Source organism: Pristis pectinata, chromosome 38 (genome assembly GCF_009764475.1).
Source record: "Pristis pectinata isolate sPriPec2 chromosome 38, sPriPec2.1.pri, whole genome shotgun sequence".
NCBI classification, from domain to species: domain Eukaryota; kingdom Metazoa; phylum Chordata; class Chondrichthyes; order Rhinopristiformes; family Pristidae; genus Pristis; species Pristis pectinata.
In genome coordinates this window covers 9,317,324-9,344,119 of record NC_067441.1, presented here as the reverse complement: position 1 = coordinate 9,344,119, position 26,796 = coordinate 9,317,324, and the positions used below count along the sequence as shown (strand labels likewise).

General features: G+C 50.7%; 1 protein-coding gene across 5 annotated transcripts in view; it reads left to right on the top strand.

Moving 5' to 3' along the window:
* LOC127587059 (pyruvate carboxylase, mitochondrial) overlaps positions 1-26,796 on the top strand; it is an 859,607-nt gene that overhangs the window by 623,298 nt on the left and 209,513 nt on the right. For all 5 annotated transcript variants that reach the window (XM_052045231.1, XM_052045229.1, XM_052045232.1 and 2 more), the window contains one exon: positions 17,865-18,009. In XM_052045231.1, the coding sequence (XP_051901191.1) occupies positions 17,865-18,009 (145 nt within the window). The remainder of the gene's footprint in view (positions 1-17,864; positions 18,010-26,796) is intronic.

The window sequence follows — 26,796 nt, the reverse complement described above, 5'->3', positions numbered from 1 at the left end:
CCATTCCCATCTAAATTGTTAATGTAGATGATAAGCAACAGGGGGACCAGCACTGATCCCTATGGGACAGTGCTGGTCCCCAATCTGAGAAACAACTCTCCACCACCGCCCTCTGACTCCTACCTACAACTGGCTAGCTCATCCTGGATCTAACTTCCCAGACTAGTCTTGTGCCTAAAGATCCCCCTCCTGCAGGATTTCAAACTTCAGCAGGGATACCCAAGGTCTCATTGATTCTTGCCCATCAGTGTGGCAACAAGACAGGAGCTGATGGTTGGCTGTGGGAGGAAGTCACAGGTGCACATGTAAAGTTTGAGGAGTTCTTTGTAGTGTTCCTATGTGTGACTGTCTCCCTGGCCTTGATGAGCTCAGGTCTTCTCGGCTGAATGTGTCCGTGATAACAAACAATACTGTGAATGGTAGGGCACAATGGAACAGAGGGACCTAGAAGTACAAGTGCATAGTTTGTTGAAAGTGGCGTCACAGGTAGACAGGGTGGTGAGAAAGGCGTTTAGCACGCTGGCCTTCATCAGTCAGGGCAGTGAGTACAGGAGTTGGGACATTATGTTGCAGTTGTATAAGTCGTTGCACTTGGAGCACAGTGTACAGTTTTGGTCACCCTGTTATAGGAAAGACGTGGTTACACTGGAAGGAGCGCAGAAAAGATTTACGAGGATGTTGCCAGGACTGGAGGGCCTGAGTTACAGGGAGAGGTTGGTCAGGCTGGGTCTTTATTCCCTGGAACGTAGGAGAATGAGGGGCGACCTTACAGAAACGTTTAAAATTATGAGAGGCATAGATAAGGTGGACAGTAACAGTCTTTTTCCCAGGGTAGGGGAGTCCAAAAGTAGGAGGCATAGATTTAGGGTGAGAGGGGAAAGGTTTAAAAGGGACCTGAGGGGCAACTTTTTCATGCAGAGGGTGGTGAGTATATGGAACGAGCTGCCAGAGGAAGTGGGTGAGGCAGGTACAACAGTATCATTTAAGCAGCACTTGGATCGGTACATGGAGGGGCAGGGCTTGGAGGGATATGGGCTGGGCACAGGAAATTGGGAGTAGCTGGGTGGGCATGGACTGGTTGGGCCGAAGGGCCTGTTTCCGTGCTGTATGACTCTATAACAATCTGATTCTAACAAGGACCTCACCAGCATGAAATAAAAGAGGGCAACGATTGATCAATCTGTGTAGACTTTTACTGATCCTGGATTAGTCTGTGAATATGTGTTGACACCCAGTCCTGATCTGTAATCCAAGGAGCTTTCACTATTGATTACAGCTGTACGTGGGCCTTCAGGGCTTTGTACAGACAGGAAAAGACTTAACCTGGTGATTGGGAACTGGTTAGCAGATTGTCAGGGTTCATTACACGGAAACACAGAGCATGCCAGACACAGGGGGTGGAGAGATCAGAACATGATGAATTAGCTCGAAATGCGTGCTTTTAATTGGATGCTGAATTTTAATTTAAAGTTTTATTTTCTGTTACATTAATGAGCTTGTTTGGTGAAGAACTGTCCACCACCTTGTCATTCCCAAAGCTTCGAGGGGAGTGAGTGAACAGTGGGGTAAAGTGTGAGGAATTTACGCCTTGGGAGAAGGAACAGGGATTTAAATGATGAGAGACCGAGTAGTGTCGATAATCCTTGAATACGTCACTGAAAGCTGAGGAGCAGCACGGTGACACAACGGGTAGAGCCACTGCCATTCTCCCTGTGACCCCGTGGGCTCCCCCGGGGTGCTCCAGTTCCCTCCCACTTCCCAACGACGTGTAGGGTCGGTGGGTTAATCATCTACTGTACGTTGATATTTTGTGAGACTCGGAGGGGAGTTCAGGAGAATATGGGGGTGGTCAGCATGGGCAGTGGGCAGAGGGCCTGTTTACATGTAATGACTCTAAATCGCAGATGCAGCAGGTCTGCTGGCCTTTATTGTTACAAGATTTCAGTACAGGAGTAAGGATGTCTCACCAATACTGTATCGGACCTTGGGGAGATCACACCTGAAACAGTCTATTCAGTTTTGGTCTCCAGTGTAGAGGGAGCTTCACTCTGTGCCTGACCCCGGCAGTTTGTGATGGGACGGTGTGGAGGGAGCTTCACTCTGTGTCTGACCCCGAGAGTGTGTGATGGGACGGTGTGGAGGGAGCTTCACTCTGTGTCCGACCCCAGGAGTGTGTGATGGGACGGTGTGGAGGGAGCTTCACTCTGTGTCCGACCCCGGGAGTGTGTGGTGGGTCGGTGCGGAGGGAGCTTCACTCTGTGTCCGACCCCGGGAGTGTGCGATGGGACATTATGGAGAGATCTTTACTCTGTGAATAACGTGTGCCATCCCTACCTTGAAAATGTGTGCTTGATAGTGTAGAGTGAGCTTTAGTCTACATCTGAACTGTGATGTCTCTGCCCTGGGTGTGTGTGAATGGACAGAGCAGGGGGAGTTTCTCTCCATGCCTTGCCCTGGGAGTATTTGACTGGATTTTCATTTACTAACATAACTATGGCACCAATTTTACAATAAGGAAAAGAGCATTTTATGAGAAGATGCAGCTTGATACATATTTTAAGAAGGCCGTTGTATACTTGTGATGTTTTGGGTTAGGTTGCCGAGCATCCATTGAATTTATTGTGGTAATAGATGTCAGATATTATGCAATGTACTGTGTCAGGGCTGTTGTACAACTAATCCAGGCAGGTAAAGACCCTCGATTCCACCCAGCCTCACCCACGCCAAAGTGTGTAACTATCTCCTCCATCCATACCTCAAAGAAATTCGAGGGAACTCCTCTCCAAGCTCACTCCCAACTCCAGACGTTTGAGTCTATTTATCTGTGGCCCAGATAATTCCTTGCAACACCCACCTCGTAACAGAGGTGAGTTTTTGCCTCAGTGATGATAAAATAAACATATTTATTATTAACAAGATATATGTAGCAAGCCTTACACCTTCAGCTGTATAATTGGAGCTCTCTATTTATGGCGCAGTGTGCCAGAGTGACTGTATCTTTACACCACAGATTGATTAATCTGGTTGAATTTGTATTCTGTGCACAGCTAGATCATCAAATCTCAGTTAAGGTCTAACAAATGTGTTGCAGAACTTTTGGAAAAAAAGGCTCTTAGATGTGTTGTCATGGATGTTGAATTTCCTTTCTGGTGCTGCAACTGATTATATTCCTGGCATTTTTGATTAAATCGAGGGCTGGTACTGCCAGCGCACATCGCCCAAGGCCGTGCTTCTCCTGTTGTAGTAAAATAATGTGTAATAATTCTTAATTAAATTATGTCACACGATTGACTTCAATTTTGTTCAACGAGCTCTCTTGGCCAAGTGAACTCTTTCGACTGTGCAAGTAAATAAATAACTTTTCCGAGGGGGAGAACGGCTGGCAAAAGGGTTCTTCGGATCTTTATTTTGCAATATTTGCCTCTGCTGTGTGTGTGGTCAGCTGACCCATACATTGAGTGTGGGGGGGGGGGAGGCGGAGAGAGAGGAAGAGGGGAAGAGGGGCAGGATGTGGGGAGATGGAAAGAAAGAGATGGAGAGAACAAGACAGAGGAGGAGAGGAGAGGGAATAGAGAGAGAGGGGAGAGAGAGGAGGGGGGATGGAGAGCGCGAAGGAGGGTTAGATGGAGAGAGAGAGTAGAGAGAAGAAACTAAAGAGTGAGAGAGAAAGAGGGGTAGATGGAGATAGAGAGAGAGACTGGCAGGGAGTCTAGCACAAGAGTTGGAGCCAGGTCGTTAGGCAGCAGCACCTCCCGCAGAAGAGGGGTCAGAGATCTGGAGGTGAGAGCCCAGCCCCATGCCGTGGGCCCGCAGAGTGTGTGAACCTGCGAAGCTGAGATGAGGAGACTTATCCTTGGGCAGGGGGACGGTGGGATACAGAACCGGGACACGGATCTACCACGTCCTGACGGAACGGTGGAACAAGCTGGAGGGAGTGATCAGACGCTGATGCAAATCCCGGGGCCGAATGAAAGGAAATTGTACCCCGACAGGCCATTCAGCACACTGTGCCCATTCTGGTTCTTTGAAAGAGCGATCAATCTCCCTCTTCACTTTTTGTCTGTAAGTTCTCCATCGCCAACAGCCTCTTCTGTCCTCGTTTCATTCCTTGCTGTACGGGGCCAAGACCGGGGTCCTGTTTGAGGAAAGGGCAATAGTTTGCAGGGTTTTTGAGCTTGGGGGCCGGGGTCAGACAGACCTGGTGCCCGTGGATTGATCCTAATCTTAGCCCGAGCTAGCTACTGTCCCTTAAAACCGTTGAGGAAGGGAGACTTCCTCAGAGCATCGCAGCCGGTTGTCCATTGGCAAGGATGTAGTTGGAGGAGTGGCAGTCAGCTCTCCCCACACAGGCAGTGCCCAGACAGTGACAGGGCAAACACTGGCCCATGCACCAGGGGAACCGTCTTCTTGTTGTGGTCAAGGGGATCTCCTGCATCTGTCCACAAAGGAAGCTGGGGGCTTGGTTTATCGCCATGTCTGAGAGACGATAATGTGATGCACTGTGGGAGGGGTTAGCCGGAACTGTGGGGGGGGAACTCAGATCTCCTGGTTGGAACATGCTGGCGCAGGTGAACGAGAGACGGAACAAGCCGTGGCCTTGAAAATAAAAACTAAAACCAGAAAATGTTCAAACTGGTCAAGTCCCGTCTGCAGGAAGAGAAACTGAGCTTCTGAGAAAGGGTCGCCCGTCTCCAGTGCCGTCCCCGTTCCCTCCCCGCAAGGTGCGGCCTGACCTGTCCAGTATCTCCAACATCTGCTTTTGTTTGAGGTTTCCAGCACTTGCAGATTTTGTTTGATTTTCACTCAACTGACACATCAGTACCCTTTACAATTCATTGTGTTAACACCCTGAATTGATGTCAGCTCCCTGACACTTCTCTCTTCACCATTCTGCCTGATTTGTCTGCATCAGATTTATTTCATTTTCTATTGTTTGATCTTCAATGAGATTCGCTGCTTAAGGTTTTATTTTCAGGTAGGGATTTGGTTCAGAATACTATGTTATCATAGCGATTAAAACGCTGGACGCCTGACATGGTGATCCAGAGGCATTCAGATCCCGCCACTGTGACTGGAGCGCTGATGAAGACGGGAATTTCGGGATCCAGTGTCGGTGATGGTGATGATGAAGCAACGTTATTGTTGTATAAGGCCAAGCTCGAGCTGCTGGGGAAACTCAGCGGGTCGGGCAGCATCTGTGGAGAGAGAAGGGGCGGTCGATGTTTCGGGTTGAGACCCTGCAACGGGGCTGAGAGAAGAGCAGGGAGATGGTGGGGATAAAGGGGTGAGGGGGAGGGGGGAGACAGGGGGCTGGTAGGGGGAACCAGGTGAGGTGGGGGACTATGGGCAGGTGGGGGGGAGAGGGGAGGGTGGAGTTGGGAGACAGGGGGCTGGTGGGTGAGGGAGGGGGTGTGGAGACAGGTAAGAGGAGAGCAAAATGGGGCATATGGATTCAGGTGGGAGGAGGGAAGGGGCTACGCTTGGTCTCGCTGATGGACAGGAGGCCACATCGACAGCATGAATACAACAGGCCAACTTGAAGGAGGTGCAGGTGAATCTCTGCCTCACCTGGAAGGGCCGTTCCGTCCCTGGATGGTGGTGACGGAGGGGGTGTAGGGGCAGCTGTTACACCTCCTGTGGTTGCAGGGGAGGGGTGGCTGGGCCAATGTTAGATCGGTGGGTGGTTTGTCTTGGTGTTGTAAACGTCCCATTGGTTATGTGCTGCGCACACCGCGCACACCGTGCACACCACGCACACACACCACGCACACACACCACGCACACCACACACACACCACGCACACACACCACGCACACCACACACCACGCACACACCACGCACGCCACACACCACGCACACACCACACACCACACACACACACCATGCACACACCACGCACACACACCACGCACACACCACGCACACACCACGCACACACCACGCACCACGCTCTCACACACCACACACACACCACACACACACCACGCACACACACACCACACACATACACACACACCACGCACACACACACACCACGCACACACACCACTCACTCTCACACACACCACGCACACACACACCATGCACACACACACGCACTCTCACACCACGCACACACACACACCACACACCACGCACTCTCACACACACCACACACACACACACCACGCACACACACACCACGCACACACACCACACACACACGCACTCTCACACCACGCACACACCACGCACACACACCACGCACACGCACACCACGCACACACACCACACACACACGCACTCTCACACCACGCACACACACCACGCACACACACACCACACACACACACACTCTCACACACACACGCACAGAACACACACCACACACACACACACCACGCACACACACACCACGTACACACCACGCACACACACCACACACACCACGCACACACACACTCACACACACTACACACATACACCACGCACACACACACCACGCACACACACATGCACTCTCACACACACACCACACACACACTCTCACACACACCACGCACACACACCACGCACACACACACCACGCACACACACCACGCACACACACACGCACTCTCACACACACCACGCACACACACACCACGCACACACACCACGCACACACACACGCACTCTCACACACACCACGCACACACACACCACGCACACACACCACGCACACACATGCACACACACACTCTCACACACACACACCACGCACACACACACACCATGCACACACACACACCACGCACACACACACCACGCACACACACACACCACACACACACACCACACACACACACTCTCACACACACCACGCACACACACACCACGCACACACACCACGCACACACATGCACACACACTCTCACACACACACCACGCACACACACACACCACACACACACACAACGCACACACACCACACACACACACACCACGCACGCACACACCACACACACACCACGCACACACACACGCACTCTCACACACACCACGCACACACACACACTCTCACACACACCACGCACACACACACACACGCACACACACCACGCACACACACACTCTCACACACACACCACGCACACGCACACACCATGCACACACACCACGTGCACACACCACGCACACACACACGCGCACACACACACGCACTCTCACACACACCACGCACACACACACGCGCACACACACCACACACACACACTCACACACACCATGCACACACACACGCCCTCTCACACACACCACGCACACACACAGACACACACACACACACGTGCACACACACGCACACAGACACACACACATGCACCACACACACAGCACATGCATGCACACAACACATACGTGCACACACAGCACACACGCCACATAACACACATACACACACAGACCACACACTCACACACAACACACATGCATGCACACACAGCACACACCACACACACAGACACACACACACACACCACACACACAGCACACACACCACATAAGACACACCACACACACACAGCACACACATACACACAGCGCGCACACACACACACACACACACATATCCTATTTCTGTGTTCAGTGCTCTAGCCAATGAAGGCCAGTGTCCCGTGTGCCTCCCCAACCACGCTATCTACCTGCACTGCCACCTTCAAGGGTATCTGGACCTGTACACCAAGGTCCCTCTGTTCCTCAGTACTCCTGAGTACCCTACCATTCACGGTGTATAGCCTCATTACTACTCCCAAAATGTGTCACCTCCCATTTGTCAGGACTAAACTCCATCTGCCATTTCTCAGCCCATTTCACCAACACATCAATATAAACCTGCCCCCCCCCCCACACTGTCGACAACTCTACCAATCTCCATGGCATCTGTGAACTCACTGATCCTGTCTCCCACACCCACGTCCAAGTCATTCACCTATACCACGAGCAGCACCGATCCCTGTGGTACACCACCGGTCACAGGCATCCAATCACCAAATACAACCCTCTTCCATCACCCTCTGTCTCCTGTCGCCAAGCCAATTGTGGATCCAGTTTGCCCACGATCCCATGGGGCCTTGGATCAGAAGGAATAGAACCTGGGAACCATGGAGAAGTGAAGGGATCTGGGAAGGAACTCTGCCTCCTTCACTTGAACGATACACCAATGAGGTTGACTCTTCATCTGACTTTGAATCACAGGGCCAGGCAGTAAATGCTGGTCTTGCCAGTGACCCCTCCACCCCAGAACATAAACACACCGTCCAGAGCTGGCAAAGCGATTGTGCGGGTTCAAATGGTAATCAGAAGTGGCAGGGAGATATTGGGCTTTACGTCGGTGGGGTTGGAGTACAAAGGAAAAGAGGCTTTGGTTCATTTGTGCGGAGTTCTGTTTCAAGCTGTTGGCTCACGGCACAGCGGGCTGAGATGATCTGAAACCTGCACTCTGAAAGGGTAGTGGAGGAAGGTTTAATAGCAGCCTTCACAAAGGGAATTAGATCTGTCTTGAGAAAAGAAAAAGATTGCTGGGTTGTGGAGAAGAGGAATGGGTGAGACTAATTGGACGGCGAGGAGAGGTGCTGAGCCAAGCAGACTCCGAGCTTCAAACACTGCACGACCAAATTTTATTTTTGATTTGGAAAACGAAAATTAATGTCCCCGGCTGCGTGAAGAGTGAGCAATTTTGTTTTAAAGGAGTAATTTGTTTTAACTGGATTAGCAACATTCCCTCCAGTTGGATAGTGGAGGCAGATTCAACAGTAGACAGATCTCTGTGCGAGAGGCTATGTATTGGTATTGGTATTGGTTTATTATTGGTATTGGTTTATTATTGTCACTTGTACCGAGGTACAGTGAAAAACTTGTCTTGCATACCGTTCGTACAGGTCAATTCATTACACAGTGCAGTTACATTGGGTTAGTACAGAGTGCACTGAGGTAGTATCGTGCCGGCGGTATTGCTGCCCATCCTCACTGATTGTGGTGTGTTGGTTAGAAAGTCAAATATCCAGTTACAAGAGGAGGTGTTGAGTCCTAGGTCTTGGAGTTTGGTGACAGGTTTGCTTGGGATTATTGTATTGAAGGCAGAACTGTAGTCAATAAACAATAGTCTAACGTATGTGTCTTTACTGTCCAGATGCTCTACAGCTGAGTGTAGGGCCAGGGAGATGGCGTCCGCTGTGGACCTGTTTCGGCGATAGGCAAATTGCAGTGGGTCAAGATTGTCTGGGAGGCTGAAGTTGATGCGTGCCATGGCCAACCTCTCAAAGCACCATGATGGTGGACGTCAGAGCCACTGGTCAGTAGTCATTGACGCGTTTGGGGCTGGGGTGTGGCCCCGGTGTGAGTGAGCATGCAGACGTCTTCACTTGGAATTGGAGGGGATGCTCCAGCATGGATATGTCATGTGGTGATTGAGAGTGAGTGGCATCACCCATGCGCTCCGTCCAACCCTGAGTCTGCAGTCTCTTCGGGGAGAGAAGTATCAACTTCTCCTGGTGGGTAGGTGGAACGAGCTGCGGAGGAGGTGGTAGAGGTGGGTACAGTAAAGACATCTAAAAGACACTCGGACAGGTACATGGTTAGGAAAGGCTTGGAGGGATACGGGCCAGACGTGAGAAAATTGGACTGGCTTAGGTGGGAATCTTAGTCAGCATGGACTAGTTGGGCCAAAGGGCCTGTTTCCGTGCTGTGTGACTCTATGACCCTGTGTCCCTCAGCTCTCCTGGGAGGTTTGGCTTCAAGTTTATGTAATGGTGAGATCAGAGTCATAGAGTTACACGGCACGGAAACAGGCTCTTCACCCAACTGGTCCATGCCGACCAAGATTCCCATCTAAGCTGGTCCCATTTGCCTGCGTTTGGCCCATATCCCTCTAAACTTTTCCTATCCATGTACCTGTCCAAATGACTTATAAATGTTGTTAATGTACCTGCCCTCAACCACTTGAGAAACAAAGGACTGCGGATGCTGGAATCTAGATGAAATATATGATGATGCTGGAGGAACTCAGCAGGCCAGGCAGCATCCATGGAGAAAAGCAGGCGGTCAAAGTTTCTTCAGTCCTGAAGAAGGGTCCTGACCCGAAACGTTGACCACCTGCTTTTCTCCACGGATGCTGCCTGGCCTGCTGAGTTCCTCCAGCATCATTGTGTTTCTCATGCCTCAACCCCTTCATCTGGCAGCTCGTTCCATACACCCACCACCCTCTGTGTGAAAAAGTTGACCCTCAGGTCACTTTTAAATCTTTCCCCTCTCACCTTAAACCTGTGCCCTCTAGTTCATGATTCCCCAACCCAGAGAAAAAGACTGTGCACATTCACCCTATTTATGCCCCTCATGATTTTATACACCTCTATAAGATCACCCCTCATTCTCCTACGCTCCAATGAATAAAGCCTCAGCCTGCTCAGCTTCTCTCCATCACTCCGGCCTTCGAGTCCTGGCAACATCCTTGTAAATCTTCTTGGAACTTTTTCCAGCTTAATAATGACTTTCCTATCACAGGGTAACCAAAACTGTACGCAGAACTCCATGTGTGGCCTTAGTGACCCTGAGAGACCTCACATAGAACATAGAACAGTACAGCACAGGATTGATAGAAAAATAGGGGGCTATGTGGGAGGGAAGGGTTAGATAGATCTTAGAGCAGGATAAAATGTCAGCACAACATCGTGGGCCAAAGGGCCTGTACTGTGCTGTAGTGTTCTATGTTCTAACAGGCCCTTCAGCCCACCATGTCTACGCTGAGTATGACGGCAAATTAAACTAAACCCCTTCTGTCCGTGCAAGATCCCTCCATTCCTTGCATACTCATATGTTGATCTAACAGCCTCTTAAACCCCTCTATCGTATCTGCCTCCACCACCACCCCAGGCAGCCCGTTCCAGGCACCCACCGCTCTCTGTGTAAAAAAACTTGCCCCACACATCCCATTTAAACTTTCCCCCCTCTTGCCTTAAATGCACGCCCTCTGGTACTTGACATTTCTACGCCGACTGTCTACTCTATCTGCGCCTCTCATAATTTTATAAACTTCTATAAGGTCTCCCCTCAGCCTCTGACTGATCCCTGATGATCCACGATATTGTGGCGGTCGCCTGTAAATCCAGAAGGAATTGCAGGAGAATCTGTTTTCTAAGGAGTGGTGGGAAGCGGGAGGGGATCAAGAGACGTATTGAAGGGGAGGTGATGGGTGAGCAGGGGTGAGGTCGGCGAGACTTCGAGCATAGCCAAGACTATTTCTGAGCTGGAACCTCTCACCATTCTGCCTCCTCCAACACAGCTCTCTTGTTATTTTGACTCACACAAACCATGACTGTTCGAAACGGGAGAGGGAGTGCGATCAGCAGAGGGTGGTGCTTTCTAAAAGCAGCTATTTCTGATTCAGGGGAGTGACTCAAAATATCACCCCTTGCATTAAACTGGCAAGCATCCTGTGTGTGAAGGCTGGTGTAATGAGCCTTGTTCACTGGCGTGGGATGGGATTAATGACAGTGACAGGGAGAGAAATGATTTTCTGCCCTACGTTTGACTTTCAGTAATGAGCACTAAGTTTATCTGGCTATCGGTAACAAGGCTTTCCTTCATGTTGATGAATGTTTCTATTTATTCATTAACAACCCGACTCTGGGGTTGTGGAACTGAAGGGACGGGCTCCGTCTGCAGCTTGGATGGGAGCAGCACCTCGAGGGGCTTCATCAGAAGCCACTCGCTCAATGTTGGCCGCTTGTTGCTTCCGAGCTATTGGGTCAGATCAGAGAGAGGGAAAGTGTGGTCACTCGGGGGTCACAGGCAGTGGTCACTCAGGGGTCCATCACTGACTGGGTGGTCACTCAGGGGTCGCAGGCCATGGTCACTCAGGGGTCACTGACAGTGAATCACTCAGGAGGTCACAGGCTGTGGTCACTCAGGGGTCACAGGCCATGTGGTCACTCAGGGGTCACTGATCATGTGGTTACTCTGGGGTCAATGACAATGTGGTCACTCAGGAGTCAGTGACCATGTGGTCACTCTGGGGTCACTGATCATGTGATCACTGTGAGGTCAGTGACCATGTGGTCATAAGGTCATGGTTATACAGCACAGAAACAGGCCCTTCGGCCCAACTAGTCCATGCCGACCAAGTTTCTCATCTAAGCGAATCCCATTTGCCCGCGTTTGGCCCATGTCCCTCGAAACCTTTCCTATCCATGGACCTGTCGTTAAGGACAGCCGTGGTCCTCCAGCCATCTTCCTAGAGTCCCCCAGTGGCCCTAGCCCATCATTGACTGTGTCCCCAGAGATTGAACTGCCTGGGTACACAGAGTGGTTGGCCCACAGCGCAGTGACAGACCCGCCTCCTCAGAACATGGAGCGAGGGAAGGAGGCCATTTAACCCATCCTGTCTGAGCCACAAATGTACTTTATGTGGGTCACGGCTCTTCGAGGGCCCGACCCGGCACTGTGTAAATGCTGGGGGTGGTTTCTGCCTCCTGCCCACCTTTCAGGCAGTGAGTTCCAGACCCCCGGCGCTCACTGGGTGAAATAATCTTCCCCCGTCTCCCCTTTGATCCCCCCACCCGTTCACTGCAGCCAGTGCCCCCAGTTACTGCCCTCTCTGCTGAGGGAGATCGGCCCTTCCTGTCCCCCCTGTCCCCTTCCTCAGGGTCTGACCCACTTCAGTTCAACCCCTTTGACCCAAGGAAACACCCCCAGCCCAGTCTCAGTACAACCCCTGCCACAAATGTGATGCCCCCTCAGCACTGCCCCCCCACAGTGTGACACTCCTTCAGTACGGCCCTTCTGTTTTGTTTTTTTTACAAAACGTTTATCAGCTAAAAGCACTACAAAAGACAACCATTATCAATACATTACATCTAATACAGAAAGAAACAACGAAGCAACTACATAACTACAGAGAATAATGCAAACTAATACCCGTGAAACACACATACAACATTATGCCCGCTACCGCCACACACGACACTTCAGATCAAAATAGCATCGGCCTCGTCCACGACACACATGATCCCCTGAGGGGTCAGTACGGCCTTTCCCACAGTGTGACACCCCCCCCTCAGTACCGCCCCCTCCCACAGTGTGACCCCCCCCCAGTACTGCCCTCTCCTCAGTGTGATCCTCCCTCAGTATGGCCCCTCCCACAGTGTGATGCCCCCTCAGTACCACCCCCTCCCACAGTGTGATGCCCCCTCACCCCCCCTCCCTTCCCTCAGTTCTGCACCAGACCGACCTCCTCGATCTCTGTGCCGGAGCCTCCCACAACCTCCTGACTCCCCTCTGAGCCACGGAAGCCACAGAAGTGCCGTCTGATTCATTCAGGAAACGGCCAGGACAAGTCAGGAGCCCAGAAATGTAGTTAAGATAGCATTTGATTTTCTATTTTCAACAGAACAAGGGCTGTAATACCAGGAGTAATCAGAGCGAAACCTCTCCATTTATAACCATTTCCTGCACCCTTTCTGATGTGCAGTAATTGAAACTGTGGTTTAAATACTAATGCCACTGTGCAGCCCAACAAGAGGGTCATTCTCTTTTAATGCAGTCCCAGCAGCCCTCATCACATTAGTTTTGTTCTGTGTCTGTTTGATTCAGTTGACAGGTTGAATAATCTCAGTGGCTCTTTGTTCAGTCACACAGATGACACACGAAGTCTGCACATTCTGATATGTGGTGGTGAGTGGGTCTGAGATCAGGGGCTGTTGGGGAGCTGGGGGGGGTGGGGGGGTCACCTCGCCTCACTGATGTTCCTGGTCACATGGAACAACGTGGCTGCTTTTATATCTCGGTCGGAGATGCAAGATAAGCAACAGACAAGATGCAGGAGGAACCCAATGGGTCAGGCAGCATTTTTACAGACGCACCGCAGAAAGCATCCTATCCGGAAAACTGCAGGGAGCTGTGGACACAGCCCAGCGCGTGACGGAAACCAGCCTCCCCTCCACTGCCTCTGTCTACACTTCCCGCTGCCTCGGGAAAGCAGCCGACATAATCAAGGACCCCCTCCCACCCCAGACATACTCTCTTCTCCCCCCTCCCGTCCAGCAGAAGATACAAAAGTTTGAGAACACATACCACCAGGCTCAAGGACAGCTTCTACCTTGCTGTTATAAGATTATTGAACAGGCCTCTTGTATGATCAAAATGAACTCTTGACCTCACAATCTACCTCATCGTGGCCCTTGCACTTTATTTGTCTGCTTCCACTGCACTTTCTCTGTAACTGTAGCACTATATTCTGCATTCTGTTATTGCTTTTCCCTTGTACTACCTCAATGTACATAGATAGATAGATAGATAGATAGATAGATAGATAGATAGATAGATAGATAGATAGATAGATAGATAGATAGATAGATAGATAGATAGATAGATAGATAGATAGATAGATAGATAGATAGATAGATAGATATCTTTATTAGTCACATGTACATCGGAACACACAGTGAAATGCATCTTTTGCATAGAGCATTCTGCGGGCAGCCCGCAAGTGTCACCACGCTCCTGGCGCCAACATAGCACGCCCACAACTTCCTAACCTGTACGTCTTTGGAATGTGGGAGGAAACCGGAGCACCCGGAGGAAACTCACGCAGTCACAGGGAGAACGTACAACCTCCTTACAGACGGCGGCGGGAATTGAACCCGGGTCGCTGGCGCTGTAATGGCGTTACACTAACCGCTACACTACCGTGACGACACTTAAATGTATGGAATGAACTGTCTGGATGGCAGGAAAAGCAAAGCTTTTCACTGTACCTTGGTACACGTGACAATAATCAACCGATTACCAATCTGTGGAGGGAAGTGGACAGCTGACGTCCAGATGAAGGATCTTAACCTGAAACCTCGACCGTCCGTTTCCCCCTCCAGATGCTACCTGACCCGCTGAGTTCCTCCAGCATCTTATACGTTGCTTTGTATCTCGGTTCCTTGTTGGGTTTTACTTGGTAATGTAACACTATATCCTGCATTCTGTTATTGCTTTTCCCTTGTACTACCTCAGTGTACATAGATAGATAGACAAGTTGATGGCTGAGTGGAATATCTTTGCGATCAAGGGCTCATCTTCCCCAACAACATGGCTGCAGTGTGCACTGTCTACAAAATTCACTCACCCAGGCTATTCCGAGCCCAGCTCCCATGAAAGAGCAGGGCAGCAGGTGCATGGGAGCACCACCACCTACAGGCTCCGTTCCAAGCTGCCCACTGTTCTGACTTGGAAGTATCTCGCCACTCCTGACTCTAAATCCTGGAACTCCCTCGGTGGGAGCACCTTCACCAGAGGGACTGCAGCGGTTCCCAACCTTCTCCAGTTAGGAACGAGCAACCCTCACCACTTACAATCAGCGAGTACACGGAACCATTCAGCCCAGATCCATGAGGAGTTGCAGACTCTCGACTCAAGGTGCGGGGGTTGAGGTGAAGCATCGTATAAGCAGGATTACAGGCCAGGAATTTGAGGAATAGTTCATTGACGTGATCAGTGCAGGGATGACACAGTGACACAGTGGCACAGCGGGTCCAGCCGCTGCCTCACAGCTCCAGAGACCCGGGTTCGATCCCGACCTCCGGCGCTGTGTGTGTGTGTGTGTGTGTGTGTGTGTGTGTGTGTGTGTGTGTGTGTGTGTGTGTGTGTGTGTGTGTGTGTGTGTGTGTGTGTGTGTGTGTGTGTGTGTGGAGTTTGCACCTTCTCCCTGTGACCGCCTGGGTTTCCCCTGGGTGCTCCGGCTTCCTCCCAGATGTGGGAGCAAAATGACTCCCAGAGTGTAGGTGAGGAGTAGAATCTGGGGAGAGTTGTTACAACTTTAAAACTTTTTAAAACTTTATTTATGCAACCCTTCTGATCCAACGAGCCCGCGCTGCCCAATTACACCCATGTTAACCTACAAACCCGTACGTCTCTGGAACGTGGGAGGAGACCAGAGCACCCGGAGGAAACCCACGCAGTCATGGGGAGAACGTACAAACTCCTTACAGACAGCGGCCGGAATTGAACCCTGATCGCAGCGCTGTAATTGCATTACGCTAACCGCTACCGTGCCGTGCTTGGGAAAGTCTGGAGAATAAAATGGGTTAAGATTCATGTAAAGGGGTGCTGGATGGTTTGTGTGGACTCAGTGGGCTGTTTCTTTGCTCTGTCTCTCCATGAGTCTAATGTACCTGCTTCTTTGCACATCCATTGTTTCTTAATAATTTAGGAGCTTTTGTGTTTCTATTATGCAAAGTATTAGAGCAACGTTTTATAGCAACAGGACTTGTAGTTATGTCACATCTTTAATGTGGAGGAAGGTCCCAAAAGGCCCTTCAATGGAGTGTTATTTGACATTAATGCAAATGTTGGTCAAAGAGGTCGGTATCAAGGAGCAGAGAAGTTAATGAGGGCAGCCCACAGGTGAGGGCTCGGGAGCCGAGGGCACTGCCTCAAGTGGTGGCATGATGGAGGTGGGCATCCTGAGGCGATGGAAGCGGAGGAGATGAGAAGGCGTGTGTGGCTGGGGGAGGTTGCTGGGATGGAGGGGGTTGGTGGCCTGTGAGCTTGTGAATGCGATGCAGCGGCAAATGCTTCACTGGGCCCGTCCCCCACCGCACTTGTGCACGTGGCCATAAACTCGAGAAATAAAGGACCGCAGATGCTGGAATCTAGATGTAAAACACGATGACGCCGGAGGGACTCAGCAGGCCAGGCAGCACCTGTGGAGAAAAGCAGGCGGTCAACGTTTCGGGTCAGGACCCTTCTTCAGGACTGAAGATAGGAAAAGGGGAAGCCCAGTATATAGAAGGGAAAGGCAGAGCAGTGATAGGTGGACAAAAGAGGGGAGGTGGGGTGGGCACGGGGTGGTGATAGGTAGACGCAGGCAAGAGATAGTGAGAGGCAGGTGTGGGGGAGGGGGGGGAGAGCAGATCCACTGGGGGATGGGTCAAAGGGAAGGAGAGAGAGGGGCAAAAAAGGCTCGGAAAGGGAAGAGGCAAGGCATAGGGTGGGGGGGGGGGGGGGGGGTGTGTGGGGAAGGGGGGTGGGGATTACCTAAAGTGGAAGAATCCAATGTTCATGCCGTTAAGCTGCAAGGTTCCAAGACGGAAAATGAGGTGCTGTTCCTTCAGTTTGTGCTTGGAATTCTCCCGGCAGTGGAGGAGGCCGAGGACTGATAGTGTGGGAGGGGGGGAGTTGAAGTGACCGGCAACGGGGAGATGCAGGTTCCTGACTTGAGCTGAGGTCCGTACGAGCAACCCCAGCGTCACGGGGTGTTTTGTGTTCCCAGAAACCGGCCCATGCCGCGATTTTCCGCAACGCCAAGCTGAATCATCTGCCCGCGTGTCAAGGAACGCGAGTTGATTTATTTATTTACTTTTCCCCCATTAATTCCGGGAGAGTGGATTTTACTCCATACCTCGAATTTTTGAGTAGTAATTTGTGAATTAGGGTGGGGACGGAGGCAGATGCATTCGATGTTTAAGAGACTCTTAGACAGGCCCATGGAGCTGCAGGGAATGGAGGGACACTGACACTGCGTGGGCAGAAGGGATCAGCTTAGTCAGGCGTTTAATTAGTACGACACAACGTGGTGGGCCGAAGGGCCTGTTCCTCTGCTGTTCCTCTGTTTGTCCTTGGAATTCTCCCGGCAGTGGAGGAGGCCGAGGACTGACATATCAGTGATGGTGTGGGAGGGGGGAGTTCTGTGTTCTATGAATTCCATGAGGACAAATGTCCCTTATCCAAACGGGAAGAGCCTGCCTCAGGATGGGAAGCAGGATTATAAAGCCTGAACGCATGTGCCTGACCCATGACAGGTCTTGCCGGTGGCCCACAGCCCCTGTATTTATCACTCTTCCACCATCTCTCTGTGTTTCAGACCAATATCCCGTTCCTGCAGAACGTGCTGAGCAACGACCAGTTCCTCTACGGCATCGTGGACACTCAGTTCATCGACGAGAACCCCGACCTCATCCTCCTGAGGCCCGTGCAGAACCGAGCCCAGAAGCTGCTGCACTACCTAGGTGAGAGGCTGCGCGCGCGCGCGGGGTGGTCCGTCCACAAGCCCCCCCTTCTCCGCAGTGGGGGGTCTGCACCATCAGCGGCCGGCCAGGGGATGAAGGGAGGCCGTTCTCATCCCCCGTTGCTCTGTGGCTTTCCTCCCGGCCGGTTGGCGTGGTGCGGACTGGGGCGGGGTTGAGATGGCGGGGGAGGCTTGTGTCACAGGGCTGAACCTTGCTGGTCCAGGCGAGGTTTGCAACGTGAAGGAGGCAGGGAGAAGCACAGAACAGAATCACTGTTCCATCACCCCCACAGTCAGAGCACACGTGCCGATGCTTGGCACACAAGCCAGAGGAAGCTTCATCAAGGAGGAAGGAGAGGTGTCCATAAGACAAAGGAGCAGAAGTTGGCCATTCAGCCCATCGAGTCTGCTCTGCCATTCTATCATGAGCTGATCCATTCTCCCATTTAGCCCCACTCCCCCACCTTCTCACCATAACCTTTGATGCCCTGGCTACTCAGAGACCTATCAATCTCTGCCTTAAATACACCCAATGACTTTGCCTCCACAGCCGCCCGTGGCAACACATTCCACAGATTCACCACTCTCTGGCTAAAGAAATTTCCCCTCATCTCTGTTCTAAATGGGCACCCTTCAATCCTGAAGTCGTGCCCTCTTGTGCTAGACTCCCCTACCATGGGAAACAACTTTGCCACATCTACTCTGTCCAGGCCTTTTAACATTCAAAATGTTTCTATGAGGTCCCCCCTCATTCTTCTGAACTCCAAGGAGTACAACCCAAGAGCCATCAAACGTTCCTCATATGTTAACCCTCTCATTCCTGGAATCATTCCAGTGAATCTTCTCTGAACCCTCTGCAATGTCAGCACATCCTTTCTTAAATAAGGAGCCCAAAACTGCACACAGTACTCCAAGTGAGGTCTTACCGATGCCCTATAGAGCCTCAACATCACATCCCTGCTCTTATATTTTATTCCTTGAGGAGAAGGTGTTCAGGGAGGGAACTTAAAAGGCAAGGCCGCCATTGGTGGATCTTCCACAAAGCAACAACAGACAGACCGTCTGATAACATAGTTGGCCACTCGAAACCCCAGCCTAACCTTTCAGCACCGGGTCCATCCCTGCACAATGTATTGTATTGGTTTATTATTGTCGCTTGTACCGAGGTACAGTGAAAAACTTGTCTTGCATACCGATCGTACAGGTCAATTCATTACACTGTGCAGTTTCATTGAGTTAGTACAGAGTGCATTGATGTAGTACAGGTAAAAACAATAACGGTACAGAGTAAAGTGTCACAGCGACAGAGAAAGTGCAGTGCAATAAGGTGCAAGGTCACAACAAGGCAGATTGAGAGGTCATAGTCTTATCACAGTGGGGTAGAAGCTGTCCTTGAGCCTGGTGGCACGTGCCCTCAGGCTCCTGCATCTTCTGCCTGATGGGAGAGGGGAGAAGAGAGAATGACCCGGGTGGGTGGGGTCTTTGATTATGGTGGCTGCTTCACCAAGACAGCGAGAGGTAAAGATGGAGTCCAAGGAGAGCAGGCTGGTGTCTGTGACACGCTGGGCTGTGCCCACAACTCTCTGCAGTTTCTTGCGGTCCCGGGCAGATCATCCAGATCATGTCATACGTAAGTACATCGAGGGAGTAAGAACAAAACAGACTGCAGAGTATAGTGTTCCAGTTACAGAGAAAGTGCAGTGCAGGCAGACAAATAAAGTGCAAGGGCCACGACAAGGTGGACTGGGAGATCGAGAGTTCATCTTTTAGAATATAAGACGTCCATTCAAGAGTCTGATAACAGCGGGATAGAAGCTGTCCTTAAGCCTGGTGGTACGTGCTTTCAGGCTTTTGTGTCTTCTGCCCGACGGGAGCGGGGAGAAGAGGAAATGACGGGGGTGGGAGGGGTCTTTGATTATGTTGGCTACTTTCCCGAGGCAGCAAGAAGTGGAGACAGAGTCTATTTAGGGGAGGCTGGTTTCCTTGATGTGCTGAGCTGTGTCCACAACTCTTTGCAGTTTCTTGCGGTCTGGGACAGAGCAGTTGCTGTACCAAGCTGGGATGAATCCGGATAGGACGCTTTCTGCGGTGCATCTGTAAAAATTGCCAAGAATCATCGGGGCATGCCGAATTTCCTTAGCCTTCTGAGGACACAGAGGTGTTGTTGTAATGGACCTTTGAGTAAACTCCCACGTACTGTTTAACCATGGGGAGGGGTCTTCCCTCTCCCACCCTTTCAGGCCAGGGTTCCAGACCCCTAACGTGTTTCCCCGTCTCTTCTCTCATCCTTCCACCAACTACGTTAAGTCTGTGGCCCCTGGTTTTTGACCCTCTGCTGAGGGTAAAAAGCCCTTTGCCGTTTACTGGGCCCTTCAACTGCCTCCTCGGTTGCGGAGAAAAGAACCCCCGCCGATCCAAGCCTTCTTCGGGTCTGGAGTGTTCCAGTGCGAGCAATGTCCGGGGAATGTCCTCTCCAGCCTCTGCTGTGAAGACGTTTTCATTCACGATAAAGCAACCAGCTAAGTTAATCCACCACCTTTCCTCAGTAGTTACACGTTCACCCCAGCTATCACATCCCAAGTCCACTCTCGCTCATCCTGTTGCCTGTACCTCGTGTCCGTCCATTCCGACCCTTCCCGTCTTCACCCAGGATCACCTGACCTCCGCTCACTCGGAAGCCCAGGTCCTTCAAGCTCCTAAACCTCACTGTTTCTGTCGCTCTGTGATACCCACCTCTACTGTAGTCTGTTGTGTAGCCGTTCTGTGGAACAGGAGGAGTTCGTGCCTGAGTAAAGGTCAGCACGTTGTAAACAGCAAGACTCACTGAGGCATCGTGGAGAGGACCGGGGATGGAAGGGTCTATCAAACCTCGGGAATTAGAAACAAAGGAAGACTTAGACACTAGAGCAGAAAATATTCATAATCCCCAGCACATGGGTGAGAGATGGAGAGAATAGTAGAAAACATGTGAGAGGGAGAGGGCGAGAGAGAAAGGGAGAACAAAAGAGAGAGAGGAACAGACAGACGGACAGACAGAGACGGAGAGAGAGGGAGAGAAGTAAGAGGCAGATAAAGCAAGAGAAAGGGAGACAGAGGCTGAGAGAAAGAGACACAGGCACAGAGCAAAAAGAGAGAGACAGACAGACAGACAAATACAGAGACAGACAGAGAGAGAGAGGAACAGACAGACAGGGAGAGAGGGAGAAAGAGAGAGAAGCAGAGAAAACAAAAGGGGGAAGAGAGGCAGAGAGAGAGAGACACAGACAGAGAAAAAAGAGAGAGACAGAGAGAGAGACAGAGAGAACGAGAGAGAGGAACAGACAGAGAGAGGGGGAGAGAAAGAAAAAGAGGCAGAGAAAACGAGAGAGAAAGAGAGACACAGAGACAGGCAGACAGAAAGAAAAGAGAGTCAGAGAGAGAACGAGAGAGAGAGACAGAGAGAGAGACAGAGAGAACGAGAGAGAGAGGAACAGACAGAGAGAGGGGGAGAGAAAGAAAAAGAGGCAGAGAAAACGAGAGAGAAAGAGAGACAGAGAAAGAGAGACAGGCAGACAGAAAGAAAAGAGAGTCAGAGAGAGAACGAGAGAGACAGATAGAGAGACAGAGGGAGAGAGACAGAGAAACAGAGAGAGAGAGTCAGAGAACATGAGGGAAAGAGGGTCAGAGAATGAGAGAGAGCCAAAGACTAAGGAAGAGAGAGGAGCAGAGTGTAGCTGAGACACTGACAGATAGAGACAGTGAGAGATAGTGGGATAGAGAGCGAGTGATTGAGAGCGTGAGAGAAAGCGAGGTCCATTCAGAGAAGTAGATGCAGACAATAACCAAATCAGAGAGAGTGAACAAGACAGTGACAGAGAAAGTGAAGCCAAAGGAATTAGAGACAGGAAGGCGGGTGATATATTGCCGGAAGAAAACTTCCCCGATGTTTCTCTGAACAGCGCCACAAGGGACCAGCTAGTGAAAGTTCCAGAGTTTCTTTCCTGGTCTGTTAATTAAAGTTCTGTAATTTCCTCCCCCAGCACACTGCCTTCAGCAGCACATTCCCATCACTTCAGTTGCCTCTGTAATCATTTAAGGTTTGGAATTGTCACTGTAAGTGAACCATTAATACGAACCAGTCTCTCTCTCTGTTTTGCTGTCAGCTCTGTAGCAACGATGATCTTTTCTGTGGCCTCAGATCCTCTGCAACGTCTGCTGTAATGGATCAACAGCGCCAGCCTTCAATTACTCTAACTGGGCCTCTTGCTGTTGGTCCTGATAGATCCTAAGTTTGCCTTTGCTAATTTAGGATCTATCAGGAGCACCCTTAATTTGATCTCACTGTTAATATTAGTATTGTTCTCACTTCCCACACACTGACTGTCAAATTACGGATATAAATCCTGTTCACGACCACCAGGAGCAGCAAATATCCCCACTCCTTCACCCTCTTCCCTCTCTTTCCCGTGCGCTGAGCTATTAAAGGGGATTCTAGAACCTGTTATTGGAAGCGAGAGCCTCATTAGGGAAGTCCGCAGTTCTGGTCGCCCCGTTACCGGAAGGGTGTGGAGGCTTTGGAGAGGGTGCAGAAGAGGTTCACCTGGATGTTGCCTGGATTAGAGGGCATGAGCTATAAGGAGAGGTTGGACAAACTTGGATTGTTTTCTCTGGAGGCTGAGGGGAGACCTGATAGAAGTTTATAAGATTATGAGAGGCATAGATAGGGTAGACAGAGTCTTTTCCCCAGGGGGAAATACCAGAGGGCATAGGTTTAAGGAGAGAGGGGAACTATTTAAAGGAGATTTACGTGGTAAGTTTTTTCACAACGAGAATGGTATGTGCACTGCCAGGGGAGGTGGAAGCAGATACAATAGCATCATTTAAGAGGGATTTAGACAGGTGCATGATCAGGCAGGGAATGGAGGAATATGGACCATGTGCAGTTTAAATTGCTATCATGGTCAGCACAGACATTATGGGCCAAAGAGCCTGTTGTTGTGCTGCACTGTTCTATTTTCTTGTGAAGCCAAAAGATAAGTGTGGTGTCCTGAATTCACCAGGGAGAAGGGTAGGGAGGATGGGGAGTGAGGGGAGGTGTATCAAGAAAGAGGAAGTGTTAGAGATATTGATGCACATTGAGGTAGACAGATCCCCGGGGCTTGATGACATCTATGGGAAGCAAGGGAGGAGATCGCTGGGCTTCTGATGGAGATTCATGCGTCATCTTCAGCCAAGGATGACGTACTGGAAGACTGAAGGGTAGCTTACGTTGTTCCCATATTCATCAGGGATAAGGCAGGACACTATAGGCTTGTGACCCTTATGTCAGTCGCAGGGAAACTATTGGTAAAAAATTCATAGGGAGAGGATTTCAGTTCACCTGCAAAGGCAGGAAAGAACGAGGGAGAGTCAGTTTGGTTTTGTGCAGCAGGGATACTGCTTCACAAATCTGAGTGTAAACTATTTCATCCAAAGAACTGCAGTGAATCACTGAGGTTTCTGAGAAGGTTACTGTGAAGGCAGACCGGTAGATGTGGTGTGGATGCACTTTACTCTAGAGGTGCTATACGTAGATTTTATTCTGGAGGTGGTATACATGGACGTTATTCTGGAGCTGGTATACGTGGACTTTATTCTGGGGGTGGTACACACGGATTTTGTTCTGGATGTGGTATATGTGGACTTTATTCTGGAGGTGGTACACGTGGACTTTATTCTGGAGGTGGTACACGTGGACTTTATTGTGGAGGTGGTACACACGGACTTTATTCTGGAGGTGGTACACGTGGACTTTATTCTGGAGGTGGTAACGTGGACTTTATTCTGGAGGTGGTAACGTGGACTTTATCCCAATGCTCTCCTCCAACCCTCTCATCCAACACCCTCCCACCAATTGCCTCATGCACTCATTCACCCTTCACCCTCGATAGACAAGTCCAAGGGTCTCTGAAGGAGGCAACAGTGAGATAAGGTGGTGAAGAAGGCATCTGGGATCCTTGACTTCATTAACTGGGGCATAAAATATAACAGCAGGGACATTAGAGTACAGCTTTATGAAACTTTGGCTCGGACTAATTTCAATTCTAGCTACTGTGGAAGGGATGTGATAACACTGGAGAGGGTGCAGAGGAGATTCACCAGGATGTTGCCTGGGGTGGAGTGTTGCAGTTACAGGGAGAGACTGGATACGCTGGGCCTGCTTCCTTGGAGTGGATGGGGCTGAGGGGGGACCTGAGATGGGGATACAAAATTATGAGGGACATGGATGGGGTAGACATTTGGAGAGGTGACTTAGTGACTAAAAGTGAATGGCATAGGTTTAGGGTAAGGAGTCTAGAAGGAATCTGAGGAAGAACCTTTTCACCCGGAGGGGTTTGGAATCTGGACCTCACTGCCTGAGGGGGTGGTGGAGGCAGAGACTCTCACAACATGGGAGGGGAAAGGGGTTCAGAGAAGATGTTGAGAGGTACAGTCACCTGGAAGAGAAAAAGCTAATGTCTTGTTGACAGAGCAGGCGGGTGCTCACTAAACTGCGTCTATTTTAATGCAAGGAGTCTAACCAGTAAGGGAGATGAACTCAACACTTTAATTAACATGTGGGACGACAACATTGTCGTTGTCACTGAGACATGACTGAAGGACGGGCAGGACTGACGACGCAGTATCCCGGGGTATGGAATTTTCAGGTGGGACAGAGGGAGATGTGAGAGCGGAGGTGGTCTTGCACTGTTAGTCATGGATCGCATTACTTCGGGATTGAGGGAGGATATCCCAGAAGGCTCCTCAAACGAGGCCACGTGGGTAGAGATTAGAAACAAGGCGTTGTCTCTTCTCTGGGGGTGTATTACAGACCTCCCAACAGTCAGCAGGAGATGTAGGCAGATATCAGAGAGACGTACTAAAGATAGGGTTATAGCATTCGGGGATTTCAATATCCCAAATATTAACTGGGATTGCCTAATGTTAAAGGCGCAGAGGGCGCGGAATTCTTGAGATGTGTCCAGGAGAGCTTTTGGACCCAGTGTGTAGATAGACCAACGAAGGAAGGAACATCACTGGACCTTGTCATGGGGAATGTAGCTGGAGGGATTGTCACTCGGGGAGCGGGGGTGGGAGGGAGGTGAGGGAGGCATTCTGGAGAGGATGACCATAACTCTGTATCTTTCAAAGTGGTTCTGGAAAAGGGTGGGGTTAGGGTTGGGCAGCGTGGGAGGGGGGAAGGCCAATTTCATTAAAATAAGACAGGACCTGGCATAGGTAGACTGGGATCATCTATGTGCAGGTAAGTCTATATCTGGGCAGTGGGAACCATTCAAAGGGGAAACAGTGGGAGTTCAGGGCCAACACATTCCTGAAAGGGTGCAAGCCAGAGGGAGTATGTACAGGGAACACCGGATGTCGAGGGATATCGAGGGTTGGATAGAGAGAAAAAACAAAGCAAATGGCAGGTATGGACAACTAAAGATGGGGAGGGGAGGGGAGGGGCATATGATGATCACTTGGACAAACAGGGAGCAATCAGAAATGGCTTTGTCAGGGGCAGATTGTGTCTGACCAATTTGATTGAATTTTTTGAGGAGGTAACAAAGTGTATCGATGAGGGTGGTGTAGTAGATGTGGTTTACACGGACTTCAGTAAGGCCTGTGACAAGGTCCCACATGGGAGGCCGGTCCAAACATTTAGGTCCCATGGGACCCAGGGCAAGTTGGTAAATTGGATCCAAAGTTGACTTGGCGACAGGAGACAGAGGGTGATGGAGGAGGGTTGTTTTTGTGATTGGATGCCTGTGACTGATGGTGTACCACAGGGATCGGTGCTGCTCGTGATGTACGTGAATGACTTGGACGTGGGTGTGGGAGACAGGATCAGTGAGTTCACAGATGCCATGAAGATTGGTGGAGTCGTCAACAGTGTTGGGGGGGGGCGCGGGGGCAGGGTGATGTCAATGTGTTGGCGAAATGGGCTGAGGAATAGCAGATGAAGTTTAATCCTGATAAATGTGAAGTGACACACTTTGGGAGTAGTAATGAGGCTAGGGTCTTCAATGGTAGGGTCCTGGAGAGGAAAGAGGGACATTGGTGTGCAGGTCCATGGATCCCTGAAGGTGGCAGTGCAGGTAGATAACGTGGTTAAGAAGGCACATGGGCTACTGGCCTTCATTAGTCAGGGCGTTGAATACAGAAGTAGGGAGGTTATGCTCCAATTTTATAAACCATTGGTCAGACCTCAGTGGGAGTACTGTGTGCAGTTCTGGTCACTGCACTACAGGAAGGGTGTGACAGCACTGGAGAGGGTGCAGAGGAGATTCACCACGATGTTGCCTGCGATGGAGCGATCCATTTATGTGGAGAGGCTGAGAGATGCAAGAGACTGCAGATGCACTAATCTGGAGCATAAAACAAACTGCTGGAGGAACTCAGTGCATCGAGCAACATCTGTGGAGAGTCACCATTTCAGGTTGAGACCCTGCATCGGGAGCAGAGAGGGTTCTCCCTGGAGCAGAGGGGGTTAGGAGGGGGCATGACTGAGGTGTATAAAATTATGAGGGGTACAGATAGGGCAGACTGCAGGAAACCTTTCCCCGTATCCGATGGAGATAAAACCACAGAATTTAGGGGAAGGGGGAAGAGATTTCGAGGGGATCTGAGGGGGAACCTCCTTCACCCAGCGAGTGGTGAGGACCTGGAACACACTGCCTGAGAGCGCGGTGGAAGCAGAGTCACTGACAGCATTTATGTAGACGGGCACTTGAATCACCCGGGTATAGAAGGCTACGGGCCAGGTTTTGGGAGATGGGATCAGTGTGGA